Source organism: Anomaloglossus baeobatrachus, chromosome 5 (assembly GCF_048569485.1).
Source record: "Anomaloglossus baeobatrachus isolate aAnoBae1 chromosome 5, aAnoBae1.hap1, whole genome shotgun sequence".
Classification (NCBI taxonomy): Eukaryota; Metazoa; Chordata; class Amphibia; order Anura; family Aromobatidae; genus Anomaloglossus; species Anomaloglossus baeobatrachus.
In genome coordinates this window covers 560,135,836-560,152,633 of record NC_134357.1, presented here as the reverse complement: position 1 = coordinate 560,152,633, position 16,798 = coordinate 560,135,836, and the positions used below count along the sequence as shown (strand labels likewise).

The following is a 16,798-nucleotide window of genomic DNA, read 5'->3' as shown; positions in this document are numbered from 1 at the left end:
GCCCTGAAGGAGGGATTGCACCCCTGTCTGTAGTGACCGCTGCTTGTTCAGCGGAAGCTTCACTCTCGCTGCTCGAGTATGGAACTCCATGCCAAGATACGTTAGTGACTGTGTCGGAGACAGATTCGACTTTGGAAAGTTGATGATCCATCCGAACGTCTGTAGAGTCTCCAGTGTAGCATGTAGACTGAGTTGGCATGCCTCTTGAGAGGGTGCCTTGACAAGTAGATCGTCTAGGTAAGGGATCACCGAGTGTCCCTGAGAGTGCAAGACCGCCACCACTGCCGCCATGACCTTGGTGAAAACCCGTGGGGCTGTCGCCAGACCGAATGGCAGAGCTACGAACTGAAGATGTTCGTTTCCTATCACAAAACGTAGAAAACGTTGATGTTCTGTAGCAATTGGCACGTGGAGATAAGCATCTTTGATGTCTATTGAGGCAAGGAAGTCTCCTTGAGACATTGAGGCCACGACAGAGCGGAGGGTTTCCATCCGGAACCGCCTGGCGTGCACATGTTTGTTGAGCAGCTTTAGATCCAGAACAGGACGGAACGAGCCGTCCTTTTTTGGAACCACAAAGAGATTGGAGTAAAACCCTCGCCCTTGTTCCTGAGGCGGTACAGGAACCACTACTCCTTCCGCTCTTAGGGAGTCCACCGCCTGCAGCAGGGCATCTGCTCGGTCTGGATGTGGGGAGGTTCTGAAGAACCGAGCTGGAGGACGAGAACTGAACTCGATTCTGTACCCGCGAGACAAAATGTCTGTCACCCACCGGTCTTTGACCTGTGACATCCAAATGACGGAAAAGCGGGAGAGCCTGCCCCCGACCGGAGATGCGGAGGGGGGGAGCTGGAAGTCATGAGGTAGCCGCTTTGGAAGCGGTTCCTCCATTTGCTTTCTTGGGGCGCGCGTGAGCCCGCCAGGAATCTGAGCTTCTTTGCGTCCTCTGAGTCCCTTTGGACGAGGAGAATTGTGTCTTGCCCGAACCTCGAAAGGACTGAAACTTCTGCTGCCATCTTTTCTGCTGAGGTTTGCTTGATCTGGGCTGGGGCAAAGAAGAGTCTTTACCCTTGGACTGTTTAATGATGTCAGCCAATGGTTCGCCAAACAGTCTATCTCTAGATAAAGGCAGGCTGGTTAAACATTTTTTGGAACCAGCATCTGCTTTCCAGTCCTTTAACCACAAGGCTCTGCGCAAAACTACCGAATTGGCGGACGCCATTGAGGTGCGGCTGGTAGATTCTAGGACCGCATTGATAGCGTAAGACGCAAACGCGGACATCTGCGAGGTAAGGGACGCCACTTGCGGCACCGCTGGATGTAAGATAGCATCCACTTTTGCTAAACCAGCTGAAATAGCTTGGAGTGCCCATACGGCTGCGAATGCTGGAGCAAACGACGCGCCGATAGCTTCATAGACAGATTTTAACCAGAGGTCCATCTGTCTGTCATTGGCATCCTTAAGTGAAGCGCCATCCTCCACTGCAACTATGGATCTAGCTGCAAGTTTGGAAATCGGGGGGTCAACTTTTGGACACTGGGTCCAGCGCTTGACCACATCAGGGGGGAAAGGAAAACGTGTATCCTTAGAACGTTTAGAGAAACGCCTTTCTGGATGAGCGTCGTGTTTCTGGATTGACTCTCTGAAGTCAGAGTGATCCAAGAAAGCACTTAATTTACGCTTGGGATAGAGAAAACGAAACTTCTCCTGCTCTGCAGCTGCCTCCTCTGCTGAAGGGGCTGGGGGAGAAATATCTAACAGTCTATTGATGGCTGAGATAAGATCGTTTACCATGGCGTCCCCATCCGGGGTATCCAGATTGAGAGGGGTTCCAGGATAAGACTCCTGATCACTCTCATCAGACGCATCACAGGGAGACTGATTGCGCTGAGACCCTGAGCAGTGTGATGACGTTGAGGGTCTTTCCCAGCGAGCTCGCTTAGGGTGGCTGGGGCTATCATCTGAGTCATAATACTCAGCCTGTGAAGCCGGGGACCCCCTTGCAGTCTGGATTAAATCCAACTGAGGGGGATTAGAGGACAGAGACCTCGCCGTGTCCATAGACTGAGCCCCAGGCATGGATTGCAAAGTTTCAAGGATTTTTGCCATAGTCACAGACATATTATCAGCAAAAACTGCAAAGTCTGTCCCTGACACCGGGGCAGGACTTACAGGCGTCTCAGCCTGGGTCACTATCTCTCCTGACTCCGGCTGGCGAAGCAGCACCGGATCAGAGCATTGCACACAATGGGAGTCCTTGGAGCCTGCTGGTAGAGCAGCCCCACACGCAGCACACGCAGTGTACACAGCCCTAGCCTTGGCAGCCTTGCGTTTTGTGGATGACATGTTGCTGCCTCCTCAGAGTGATCTGGGTATACAGCCAGGAAGCGACCTCACAGTGCAAGCAATAAGGAAATATATATATGTCCAGTGACACAGTACACTAATACACACTGAGGCACTAGAGGGGCCAGCTGAAAAGCCGCTTACCGCCCGCTTAAGAGCGGGTGTGTGGTCTCCCAAAGCCCCCTAGTCCAGGTCTCCCAGAGCCTTGCGTCCTTCCTCCAGCCAGACATGCATGTAATGGCTGCCGGCGTCCTGAGAGAGGAGGGGGGGCGGGCCCTGGGCGTTCCTGGCTAAGAGCGGGAAGCCTGCTTCCCTCTGTGCCTAGTGAGAGGGCTGGAGCATGTAAATCAGGCTCCAGCCCTCGTCGCTGCCGTGAAACAGCGTCTCTCCCCTACCCTGATTGACAGGGTGGGGGCGGGAACGAATCGGAGCTGCCGGCGTCCTAGGCCGCAAAAGCCGGGGACTAGATTTATAAACACCACCGCCGTAAAAGCGCGGTCGGCGTGTCCCCGGCGAACTAAAAGTCACAGCAGCGCCGCCGGTCCAGCGGGGGTCGGCGCTGCGTTCCCACAACACAGAAAAAAAGTCCCCCAGTTAAACTGTAGGAACACTAGCTCTAGCGTTACGGTCCCCGGCGCACTACAACACCCAGCCAGCCCGGAGTGTGTCTGTGCCTGCCGGGGACACAGAGTACCTGTATGATGCAGGGCCTTGTCCCTGATGGTACTCCTGCTCGGCATCCACCAGGTGCTATGGGTCTGTGGATGGAGCCCGGCGTCAGAGCTTTGAGGCCGGCAGGATCCCACTTCCACAGAGCCCTACAAGGGGATGTGGAAGGAAAACAGCATGTGGGGCTCCAGCCTCTGTACCAGCAATAGGTACCTCAACCTTACAACACCATCCAGGGGTGAGAAGGGAGCATGCTGGGAGCCCTATATGGGCCCTCTTTTCTTCCATCCGAAATAGTCAGCAGCTACTGCTGACTAAAATCTGTGGAGCTATGCGTGGATGTCTGACCTCCTTCGCACAAAGCTTGAAAACTGGAGTACCCGTGATACCACGGGGGGGTATAGCCAGAAGGGGAGGGGCCTTGCACTTTTTAGTGTAGTGCTTTGTGTGGCCTCCGGAGGGCAGTAGCTATACCCCAATCGTCTGGGTCTCCCAATAGAGCGCTGAAGAAAATACGGTATATGTTATATAGCATTTTTTCAGTTTCAATGTCATATATTCTTTGTTTGCATATGTCATGGTGCTTACAGAGTGCTGCTGTATCTCTGGGTTTCGTGAGGTTTTGGCAGTAAGCACCTGGTCACACTTGCTATATTTAGAGATGCAGTTTTTCAATTTTTACATTCCGATAACATATTGAGGAGCTTTGATCAGTTACATAATGAGCTTCATATACCAAATCGTTTTAAGGATTCTTACAACTTAGGCCACTTTCACACTGCATTCCTCTCCCCGTTCATTGTTTCCATCTGACCCCCCCCCCCAAGCAAAACAGAGAAATCACCTTTTTATTATTAGTTGTGTAATTTATACAGCATTATATTATTATTATTATTATTTTTGTAAGCATTTGGAAACTCTTTCATGAAAAGTATCAGATTTACCAAAGTGAATAATAATAATAATAATAATAATAATAATAATTATGTAACAAACCAGCCTCCTGATAAATGTTGAGGGACGTAATGTAGTGGGAACAATTGTGTTATTTAGGAATTTCCTAAATTTATCTGTAAATTGTCACCTCCAAAGCCGGACTCCGGCCCAATCTCACAATCAAATGATGTTATACTCCGTACAAGAGAGCGAGGCGACCGTCTCATGTAACCAACTAATAGGACACGTTCAGGATACCTGGCAAGAGCTGAATGGTCACCACTGTATCTGGCCTGTGTGCTGTGCAGCAACATATTTCCACACCGATTCTAATAAACCAAACTCCGTATCTGGAGGGTTTCTACATGTGTCCTACTTTAGAATGTCCCTGCACATTAGTGCTATAATCCAGGTCTCAATGATTGACCAGTATAAATAATATGGAACAACATGTGCACATTCCACTATAATCTGCACGTTCCCCGTGTCTAGGATGTACAGGAAACCCCTTACACCTTATTTTTAGGATAAGTTTTGTTCCTTCTTTTTAGTCCCACATTGTAGCAGCTGCTGAATAAGAAGAATCTGTGACTTCTCTGCATTTAGTGGTCACTACTCACCTGGGCGGTTATCTGTAGGAATCTCCTCTTTACTCCGCTCATCACCCCTCACATATGTCTCTGTAGTATTAATATGGGGCAGATCTTCACCCTGAAACAAATATTGTAAAAGTCACAGACAGATGGAGAAGTCCCATCTATGATCAGCTCTAATCCTGCCATCTCCACCGCTCTCACTACACAAGTATAAAACATATACCGTATATGCCGGCGTATAAGACGACCCCCAACTTCTGCCCTAAAAATATAGAATTTGGGATATGCTCACTGTATAAGACTACCCCGCTCCCAAATGAAAAAAAGTCTGCTTTGATTGCAACATGTTAATTTTAATTCCGCGAGAGCCGTACAATATGTTTTTAAAGGGCCATTGACAGATCAATCGCTCCAATGTTCACTTAGTACAGCAAGGAATGCTCCTCCCTGCTGTATAAAGCCACAACTGGACTGAAACAATGGTACTATACTCTGCTACAAACAGACACACACAACTCTGCTACAAACAGACAAACACACACAACTCTGCTACATACAGACAAACACACACAACTCTGCTACAAACAGACAAACACACACAACTCTGCTACAAACAGACAAACACACACAACTCTGCTACATACAGACAAACACACACAACTCTGCTACATACAGACAAACACACACACACACACAACTCTGCTACATACAGACAAACACATACAACTCTGCTACATACAGACAAACACATACAACTCTGCTACATACAGAAAAACACATACAACTCTGCTACATACAGACAAACACACACAACTCTGCTACATACAGACAAACACACACACACACACACATAACTGCGACATACAGACAAACACATACAACTCTGCTACATACAGACAAACACATACAACTCTGCTACATACAGACAAACACACACAACTCTGCTACATACAGACAAACACACACAACTCTGCTACATACAGACAAACACATACAACTCTGCTACATACAGACAAACACACACAACTCTGCTACATACAGACAAACACATACAACTCTGCTACATACAGACAAACACACACAACTCTGCTACATACAGACAAACACACACAACTCTGCTACATACAGACAAACACATACAACTCTGCTACATACAGACAAACACATACAACTCTGCTACATACAGACAAACACACACAACTCTGCTACATACAGACAAACACACACAACTCTGCTACATACAGACAAACACATACAACTCTGCTACATACAGACAAACACATACAACTCTGCTACATACAGACAAACACATACAACTCTGCTACATACAGACAAACACATACAACTCTACTACATACAGACAAACACATACAACTCTGCTACATACAGACAAATACACACAACTCTGCTGCTCTGTGGGGCCTGCACCCGCGGCTCGGCGGGTACAGCACCCGCGGCATCAGCGGTGGGGGGGGGGAATTGGCAGGGCATACATCTGGGGGGTTAGAAGCAGCTCACCGGGGCCCATAATGGGGAGGCGGGGAGGGCATTTACCCGATTAGGTCACGGTGGAGAGGGGGCCCACACAGCGCCGGACAGAAGCTCGCCTCCTTCATCTGTGGGACTGAGAAGGCGGTAGCTCCGCCCACAGATGAAATTCAAAACAGGATGTCTGCGCGCCTTAAAGTGACGGCGCCGCAGATTGCTGCCGAGGACTGCGGTCCCCGGAACTCGGCCGGGGGCAGCAGAACTATAAAGGCGAGTGGGCCCCGGCCAAGGGACAGGAGAACTGACGAGGCCGAGTGGGCCCCCCCGGCTCTCCAGGGCCCCGGCATTTGCCCATAGACAGGTAGGAGCCCTGTCTGCGAGCCAGATACGGCCATCAAAAGAGCCATATCTGGCTCGCGAGCCATAGGTTCCCGACCCCTGCTGTATGATATATACCGTATTTTTCGCTTTATAAGACGCACCTGATTATAAGACGCACCCCCAAATTTGGTGAAGGAAAAGAGATTTTTTTTTTTTTAATGTTAAATGGGGTCCATCTTATAATGCCAGTGTCCCTCTAACAAATCATATAGGGTATATGTCCCTCATAGCCCCCCATCCTAAAATTAGCCCCCTTAATCTGGATATGGCCCCCTTATATTGAATATAGCCCCCTTGTGATGGCACACGTTCCCCTGTGCTGCCTATGGTCCCCTATGGATTGCACACGTTCCCGTGTTAGATAACGCCCCCATGCTGCTGCCCATGGCCCCTATAGATCGCACAAGTCCCCCTGTGTTAGATATTGCCCCCATAGTGCTGCCCATGGCCCCTATAGATCGCACAAGTCCCCCTGTGTTATATATCGCCCCCATAGTGCTGCCCATGGTCCCTATAGATCGCACAAGTCCCCCTGTGTTAGATATTGCCCCCATAGTGCTGCCCATGGCCCCTATAGATCGCACAAGTCCCCCTGTGTTATATATCGCCCCCATAGTGCTGCCCATGGTCCCTATAGATCGCACAAGTCCCCCTGTGTTAGATATCGCCCCCATAGTGCTGCCCATGGCCCCTATATAGATCGCACAAGTCCCCCTGTGTTAGATATCTCCCCCATAGTGCTGCCCATGGCCCCTATATAGATCGCACAAGTCCCCCTGTGTCAGATATGGCCCCTAGGCTGCTGCCCAAAGTAAAATAAAACCCTCTTTCCTTATCTCCTCCAGCGCTGAGCTCCCTCCTGTCTGGCTCCGTGCTTCTGTTCTTCCACTTCCTGGTTGTCAGTGCGGTCATGTGATCGGCACAGCAGACTGAGCTCTCTGCCTGCCTGATCACAGTGGAAGCAGGGACACGGGGAGAAATGCTGCAGGGGTAAGTAAAGCTTTTTTATTTTAGAATGAGCAGCAGCCTGGGAGCCAAATCTAACACAGAGGTGGGCATGTGCGATCACACTGGGACGCAGGCTCATATAATATGCACCGCTGCCCCAGCCCCTCACTGCGTGCGATTTCAGCACCATTGGAGATGGACAGCGGCTGTGCATATTATATGAGCGGGTGCAGGAGATCAAAGGCTGCAGCCCGCAGCGTTCCCCTGTGCTCCAGAGCTGCTGCCCCCACCTCCCCTGGACGCTGCAGTGTACATATATATATACACCCCCCCCCCCCGTATATCCGGCGTATAAGACGACCCCCCACTGTAGCCATTATTTTAAGGGGGTAAAAAGTCGTCTTATACGCCAGTATATACGGTAATACTGGAGGATAAAACAAGACTGAGCACAAGACCTTCACAGCCGTCTACACATCATAGGGAGATTTCATGGCTCCTTCTCTCCATCTACCTGATGATCCTGAGGAACATCGGGATCTTCTTGTTTACAGTCCTGTGGGAGAAGAGGACGGGGACATCTCTCTGGTGTTGTCCTCTTACTGGATAGACCTGGAGGAGACACATACAGGGACTGAATTCATTCCTTACATACAGATAATTATAGGCCGTGTGTATTTAGTCTTGTCTATTACCTGGTGATGTGAGGGGCCGGGGATCCTCCATCATGACGTCCTTGTACAGATCTTTGTGTCCTTCTAAATACTCCCACTCCTCCATGGAGAAATAGACGGTGACGTCCTGACACCTTATAGGAACCTGACACATACAATGATACCGTCACCCCCGATCCCTTCATAGCGTTACTGTATAATGTCCCAGCATTCCCAGCAGTGTCACCTCTCCAGTCAGCAGCTCAATCATCTTGTAGGTGAGTTCTAGGATCTTCTGGTCATTGATGTCCTCATGTATCGGGGGGTGAGGCCCCGTGATTGGGCTCAGGGGTCTTCCCCATCCCTCAGACACAGGGGCCTGACAGCGCTCACTAGAGGTCTTCTTCACTACTGTGTAATCCTGGTTATGGAGAGACACAGTAAGAAATCTCACTCCAGACATTTCCAGAGTCCTCACCTCTCCAGTTCTGTCCATCTGTTATTCCCATAGATAAGAATGGTGTAATGTGACGTCATCAGAATCTCTCACCTCTCCAGTAAGCCGGAAGAGGATCTCTAGGGTGAGGTGTAATATCCTCTCCGCCATCTTGTCCCTGTCCATATCCATCCTTCACGGGGCAATCAGGAGAATTCTCTTCTATAGAGCGATTGTTCTCCCCAGCATCTAATGTGTATGGAGCCTGAGCCCAGTAATGGGGAATCTCCACACACCTCCACCTGCAGAGCCGCACACTAGATATATGGCCGGTCTGTGCTTCCAGGACCTGTGATGATGTCACATGGAGGGGAGGAGTCAGGGGTCACATGATCAGCTCCTCAGTGTATGCAGGACTCTGCTGTGCTGGGTGTCATGGTGCTGGATGAGGGGAAGGTTATGTCACGGGGTCAGGAGAGACCCCACATAGGCTACATGCACACGCTGCGTTTTTGGCTGCAGTTTTGTTGGGCTTTACACGCTACAACATCGCTAATGCGAACTCGTTGGGGTCACGGATTTTGTGACGCACATCCGGCCGCATTAGCGATACCGTTGCGTGTGACACCTATGAGTGATTTTGCATCGTCGCAACAATGTGCAAAATCGCCCATCAGTGACACGGGGGTCCATTCTCAAATATCGTTACTGCAGCAGTAACTAAGTTGTTCCTCGTTCCTGCGGCAGCACACATCGCTCCGTGTGACACCGCAGGAACGAGGAACCTCACCTTACCTGCCTCCCGGCCGCTATGTGGAAGGAAGGAGGTGGGCGGGATGTTACGTCCCGCTCATCTCCGCCCCTCCGCTTCTATTGGGCGGCGGTTCAGTGACGCAGCTGTGACGTCGCTGTGACGCTGAACAAACCGCCCCCTTAGAAAGGAGGCGGTTCGCCAGTCACAGCGACGTCGCCGGACAGGTAAGTAGTGTGACGGGTCTGGGCGATGTTGTGCGGCACGGGCAGCGATTTGCCCATGTCGCACAACAGATGGGGCGGGTACCCACGCTAGCGATATCGGTACCGATATCGCAGTGTGTAAAGCGGCTTTAAGGCTATGTGCCCACGGGAGCTTGCTCCTGCAGATTTTGCCACGGAAAACCTGTGGATTTATCTGGATTTTCCAGATAAATCTGCAGGTTTCAGCAAGTACAGACACTCCACATGTTATCCTATGGGACATAGGGAGTGCTGTGTCCACACTGTGGTTTGTGCGGCTGCGGAATATGTTGTGGATGTCCCGCAGCTGCACATAACTGCATGTCAATTATTCCTGCGGATTGACCTGCGTAAATCCCGGCGCTCCACTACGGAGATAGAGACTTACCTGCCTTGGTCCCATACTTACCTGCCTTAATAGCAGACAGCCGTCACTTTCTTCCGGTGCAGAGGACGTCACGGCAGTGGAGCTAAGAGCAGGAAGCAGGAAGGGGCGGGGCCTGCACGAGCTCCGGTCATGTGACAGCCGGAGCTCGTTCAGGCCCTCCCACCTTCTCCTGCACAGTGCGGACACTGACAGACACTGACAGACGTCGGAAAGTGAAGTGCTGCATGATGGAGGTAAGTATGAACTCCCCGATCACTCAGCATTTGTTCTGCATTGAGGATGCAGTGCCCAAGCCATGGTACTGTATCCTCAATGCAGAATGACCGCACCATATCCGCAGGACATTCCGCAGCATTGAAACAGACAAAGTTGTGCTGCGGTTTTCTGGGAGCTCCTGCGGAAGGACACTTTCCCTGTGGGCACATAGCCTTAACCCCTTCAGCCCCAAGCCTATTTTGACCCTAAAGACCAGGCCATTTTTTGCAATTTTGACCAGTGTCACTTTATGAGGTTATAACTCTGGAACACTTCAACGGATCCCGGTGATTCTGAGACTGTTTTCTCGTGACTTATTGGGCTTGATGTTAGTGGTAAATTTAGGCCGATATTTTTTGCGTTTCTTTGTGAAAAAAAAACGGAAATTTCGCTAAAATTTTGAAAATTTTGTAATTTTTAAACTTTTAATTTTTATGCTCTAAAACCAACGAGACATATGACACAAAATAATTAATAAATAACATTTCCCACATGTCTACTTTACATCAGAACAATTTTGGGGAAAAAAAAAAAATTAAGGAAGTTATAGGGGTTCAAAGTTTATGAGCAATTTCTCATTTTTACAACAAAATTTACAAAGCCACTTTTTTTAGGGACCACATCACATTTGAAGTGATTTTGAAAGGTCTACATGACACAAAACACCCAAAAGTGACACCATTCCAAAAACGGCACCCCTCAGGCTACTCAAAACTACATTCAAGAAGGTTATTAACCCTTCAGGTGCTTCACAGTAACTAAAGCAATGTGGAAGGAAAAAATGAACATTTTACTTTTTGCAACAAAAATGTTAATTTAGCCTCAAATATTGCATATTCACAAGGGTAGCAGGATTAAATGAACCCCCAAAATGTGTTGGTCAATTTCTACTGAGCACGCAGATACCTCATATGTGGCGAAAAACTACTGTTTGGGCGCACGGCAGGACTCGGAAGGGAAGGAGCGCCATTTGACTTTTTTGAACAGAAAATTAGCTGGAATCGTTAGCCGCACCATGTTGCGTTTGGAGAGCCCCTGAGGTGCCGAAACAGTGGAGCTCCCCCACATGTGACCCCATTTTGGAAACTAGACCCCTCATGGAATTTATCTAGATGTTTATTGAGCACTTTGAGCCTCTGGGGGCTTCACAAAAGTTAATAGAGTTGAGCCGTAAAAATAAAAAAAAAATTGTTTACCACAAAATTGTTACTTCAACCAGGTAGCTTTTTTTTCACAAGGGTATCAGGAAAAATTGCACCATAAAATGTATTGTGCAATTTCTCCTGAGTACACAGACACCTCATATGTGGTGGAAATCAAATGTTTGGGTGCACAGCAGGGCTCAGAAGGCAAGGAGCGTCATTTGACGTTTCAAACGCAAAATTGTCTGGGATAATTAGTGTATTCCATGCTGTGTTTGGAGACACCCTGAGGTGCCGAAACAGTGGAGCTCCCCCACATGTGACCCCATTTTGGAAACTAGACCCCCATGGCATAGAAAAAAAAAACAGGGCACACGCACGAATGTTCTGCAAAAAAGGGGGGGGGACTAGGTGGGATGGAAAAAAGAAGTCCTGTCCAAAGTCGAGTACGACTGCAGGACGATTGCTGATCAGGTACCTAATTGTTCAAGTTTTGTTTTGTTTTTTTTTTTTTATTTGGGGTGCACAAAAAAAGCAAAAACTAGAGCCAATAACGTAGCTGATCAGCACTTGGTGGCAAGCAGGTTTGGGGAGGAGGGGGGGAGAGGGAGTGGGAGATGCGATTGGGGATAGTTAGAAAAGAGCCACGAACAATACTTACAGGATGGATCAGAACAGCGGCAGATGGGGGGGCAGCGGCATATAAAGGGAGCATCTGTGATTGTGAGACGGCGGCGGCTGGGATAGGGTGGAGGCGGCTGGGATAGTGGAGGCGGCTGGGATAGGGTGGAGGTGGATGGGAGAGGGCGCAGTGGATGCAGGACCGGCAGAGGATGGGGGGGAAGGGGGGATGGGTGGGAAGGGGAGTGGGAGGTGAGATTGGGGATAGTTACCCTACAGGATGGATCTAGGCAGCTGGATCACAGGAGATGACGGAGGCAGCAGATCGGGGAGGGTGAGAGGTGGGAGAGAGAGCGCAGCGCAGATCACGGAGGAGACAGGTGAGCAGAGCACAGATCACGGGGGTGAGAGGTGAGGGAGAGCGGACAGCAGATCATGGGGGTGACAGGTGAGGGAGCACAGATCACGGGGTTGACAGGGGAGGGAGCACACATCACGGGGGTGACAGGGGAGGGAGCACACATCACGGGGGTGACAGGGGAGGGAGCACACATCACGGGGGTGACAGGGGAGGGAGCGCACATCACAGGGGTGACAGGGGAGGGGGCGGGTAGCCGATCACGGGGGTGAGAGGTGGGGGGGAGCGGGCAGCACATCACGGAGGTGAGGGGGCGTGCAGCACATAACGGAGGAAAGGGGGCGCGCAGCATATAACGGAGGGGAGGGGGCGGGGAGCACATAACGGAGAGGGGGCGCGCAGCACATAACAGAGGAGAGGGGGCGCGCAGCACATAACGGAGGAGAGGGGGCGCGCAGCACATAACGGAGGAGAGGGGGCGGGGCCGGGCAGCACATAACGGAGGAGAGGGGGCGGGGCCGGGCAGCACATAACGGAGGAGGAAGCAGGCAGCCGATCTCGAGTGGAGGGGGCTGGCAGCACATCATGGAGGTTAGGGGACGAGCAGACGATCACGAGGGAAAGGGGCCGGGCAGCAGATCGGGGGGAGCGGTGGCACTGTGGCAGATGGAGGGCGGCGGCGGATCGGGAGGTGTGGGGGTGAGGGTGCGGGCAGCAGATACGAGGGGTGGGGGTGCGGGCAGCAGATCGGGGAGACAGGTAGCAGATCGCGGAGGGCGGCGGCGGATCGGGAGGCCTTTCACCGGTTTCATACAGTGGAATGGCAGCGCGGCAACTTCCGGGTCCCATGCTCCGGTCACGTAACAGCATGGGACCGGATCTTGTCGCCCTGCCATTGCACTGTATACACTCACTGTGCTGGCGTGCTGCAGGGCCGACAAGTGAAGCTGATGGGGCGGTCACCGGCAACAGGTCCACTGTGATTGGAGAGATCGGTCACAAGGCCGATCTCTCCAATCAGAGCTACTGGAGCTGGGGGAGGGAGATCCAGTGAGGTCACCCAGCTCCAGCCAATGGCCAGTGCTATAGTTGCACTGGTCAGGGCTGGATTTCAATGTTTCAATCACTTTAAATGGCTGGAACATTACAGTGGCTGTGATTGGTTGAGCGGCGTTCGTCAGCCAATCACAGCCTCCGTAGGTCCGGGAAGGAGGCACCACCCCTCCTGAGGTCAGGTACAGGTCCCCTCCTCCCCGAATCTGCGGTTTGTGTTATCCGATTGCAATCACCGGAGGCTCCGGTGCCGCGATTCCGCCATGACGGAAAGATCCGTCCTTGGTCTTTAACCCCTTCACGACCGCGGGCAGTAAAATTACGTCCTATTTTAACGTGACTTAACGACCAGGGACGTAATTTTACTGCCTAAACTTCATTTGATTGCCATGGCCATAGCAACGGCTTTAAAATGATGTCCCCTGCTGTTTCTTACAGCAGGGGACCTTTGCTTGACCCCAGGGGGGGCGGCATCGCCACCCCCTATCGACGGTCGATGTGATTGGCTGTTCAAATCTGAACCGCCAACCACAACGTTCGCACTAATTTCGGCAAAAATAATGCCCGAATTAGTGCGATACTGTGAGATGCAGCTATGAGATGCCGCAGCTGCTGCAGCATATCATAGGTGGACCTCAAACATGTCACCCCCAGCCCCTGCAGCACTGATTGGAGCGATCGTGCTATGACGCGCAATCGCTCCAATCAGTGTGCAGTGGGGCGGTCTGATCTGCCGGTGGCCGCCTCCCCAGGCCTGTGCTGGCCTGCAAGCCCTCCCCCAACATGTCTGCAGCGTGCAGTGGCTGGTACTTGTGGTACCACGCCACCGCTGCTGCTGCCGCCGCCGTAGCTGAGGTCACCGCTCCTGCTGCACGTGAGTACTGTGCTCACCTTGCAGCCCGTGCGCGCTCCCGTGGTGCCCCTGCGCACTCCCGTGTTAGCCCCTGCCCGTGCCCCCCTGCGATCTGCCCCCCGACATCCCGATCTGCTCCCCCCCCCGACATCCCGATCTGCTCCCCCCGTGATCTGACTGCCTCCCCCATTATCTCTATTCTGCTTCTGCAGCTCCCTCTCTGGTCTCCCCCTCTGCTCCCCCCCCTCCCCCTCTGCTCCCCCCCCCCTCTGCTCTCCACCCCCCCCTCCCCCTCTGCTCTCCCCCGACGTCCTCTTACCTGTCTTCACCGGCCCGATCACATCTGCCTCCATCGCTGGGTCCTTCCTGGGCATTCTGCTGATCTGCCTGCTGCTCCTGTAAAGCTGTCCATCTCTCTGCCATCTGTTCCTCCTGCAGCTCTTCTGGTCAGTGATCCTCTGGGTACTGTGAGTATAACTTTTTTTTTTTTTCTGTATCCCCTGTCCATTTTTACACCTCATCGTTCCGTGCGTCCCGCTGAGCGCTGATCAGGGATGCAGATAACGGATCTGCATCCCTGCTCAATTTTTGGCGGGACTTTTTTTTCCGTATCTGCAACGCTTTTTGTATCCCATCCGTCCGTGCGTCCCGCCAAGCGCTGATCAGGGATGCACATAACGTATCTGCATCCATGGTCAATTTTTGGCGTGACTTTTTTTTTACGTATCCCCGACGCTTTTTGTATCCCATCCGTCCGTGCGTCCCGCCGAGCGCTAATCAGGGATGCACATAACGGATCTGCATCCATGGTCAATTTTTGGCGTGACTTTTTTTTTACGTATCCCCGACGCTTTTTGTATCGCATCCGACCGTGCGTCCTGCAGCGGCCGATCAGTGCACTGCGTCTGTGCGTTTGAAAAGTCAAATGGCGCTCCTTCTCTTCTGAGCCCCGCCATTTGCCCAAACAATTACTTTCCACCACATGTGAGGTATCTACGTACTCAGGAAAAATTGCACAATACGTTTTATGGTGCATTTTTTCCTGATAGCCTTGTGAAAAAAAAAGCTACCTAGTTGAAGCAACCGTTTTGTGGTAAAAAAAAAAAATTTTCTTTTCACAGCTCAATGTTATAAACTTCTGTGAAGCCCCCAGGTGTTCAAAGTGCTCACCAAACATCTAGAAAAATTATTTGAGGGCTCTAGTTTCCAAAATGGGGTCACTTGTGGGGGAGCTCCACTGTTTAGGCACCATAGGGGGTCTCCAAACGTGACATGGCGTCCGCTAATGATTCCAACCAATTTTGCTGTCAAATGGCGCTCCTTCTATTCTGAGCCCCGCCATGCGCCCAAACAATTACTTTCCACCACATATGAGGTATCTGCGTACTCAGGAGAAAATGCACAATATATTTTATGGTGCATTTTTTCCTGATAGCCTTGTGAAAAAAAAAGCTACCTAGTTGAAGCAACCGTTTTGTGGTAAAAAAACAATTCTTTCTTTTCACGGCTCAACGCTATAAACTTTTGTGAAGCCCCCAGGTGTTCAAAGTGCTCACCAAACATCTAGAAAAATTATTTGAGGGCTCTAGTTTCCAAAATGGGGTCACTTGTGGGGGAGCTCCATTGTTTAGGCACCTCAGGGGTTCTTCAAACCCGACATGGCGTCCGCTAATGAGTGCAGCTAATTTTGCACTCAAAAATTCAAATGGCGCTCCTTGCCTTCCGAGCACTGCCGTGTGTCCAAACATTTGATTTCCACCACATATGGGGTATCTGCGTACTCAGGAGAAAATGCACAATACATTTTATGGTGCATTTTTTCCTGTTACCCTTGTGAAAAAAAAAGCTACCTAGTTGAAGCAACCGTTTTGTGGTAAAAAAAAAAAATTTTCTTTTCACAGCTTAACGTTATAAACTTCTGTGAAGCCCCCAGGTGTTCAAAGTGCTCACCAAACATATAGAAAAATTATTTGAGGGCTCTAGTTTCCAAAATGGGGTCACTTGTGGGGGAGCTCCATTGTTTAGGCACCTCAGGGGGTTTTCAAACCCGACATGGCGTCCGCTAATGAGTGCAGCTAATTTTGCGTTCAAAAATTCAAATGGCGCTCCTTCCCTTCCGAGCTCTGCCGTGCGCCCAAACAATTGATTTTTACCACATATGGGGTATCAGCGTACTCAGGAGAACATGCACAATAAATTGTATTGTGCACTTTCTCTTTTCTCCCTTGTAAAAATGAAAATTTTATAGCTAAAGTAACATTTTTGTGTTAAAAAGTAAAATTTTCATTTTTTCCTTCCACATTGCTTTGGTTCCTGTGAAGCACCTAAAGGGTTAATAAACTTATTGGATGTGGTTTTGAGCAGTGTGAGGGGTGCAGTTTTTAGAATGGGGTCACTTTTGGGTATTTTCTGTCACCTAGGTCTCTCAAAGTCACTTCAAATGTGATGTGGTCCCTAAAAAAAATTATTTTGTAAATTTTGTTGGAAAAATGAGAAATTGCTGATGACCTTTGACCCGTTCTAACTTCCTAACGAAAAAAAAATTTGTTTCGAAAATTGCGCTGATGTAAAGTAGACAAGTGGGAAATATTATTTAGTAACTATTTTGTGTGACATATCTCTCAGATTTATAGGCATAAATTTTCAAAGTTTGAAAATTGCGAAATTTTTAACATTTT

At 50.2% G+C, this 16,798-nt stretch overlaps 1 protein-coding gene across 1 annotated transcript in view; it reads right to left on the bottom strand.

The window, feature by feature from the left end:
- The window catches only part of LOC142313009 (uncharacterized), a 289,249-nt gene that overhangs the window by 222,487 nt on the left and 49,964 nt on the right, over positions 1–16,798 (bottom strand). The window contains exons 6-8 of the mRNA XM_075351996.1: positions 8,061–8,178; positions 7,880–7,977; positions 4,573–4,663 (exon numbers count right to left, since the gene is read on the bottom strand). Coding sequence (XP_075208111.1) covers positions 4,573–4,663; positions 7,880–7,977; positions 8,061–8,178 — 307 coding nt within the window. The remainder of the gene's footprint in view (positions 1–4,572; positions 4,664–7,879; positions 7,978–8,060; positions 8,179–16,798) is intronic.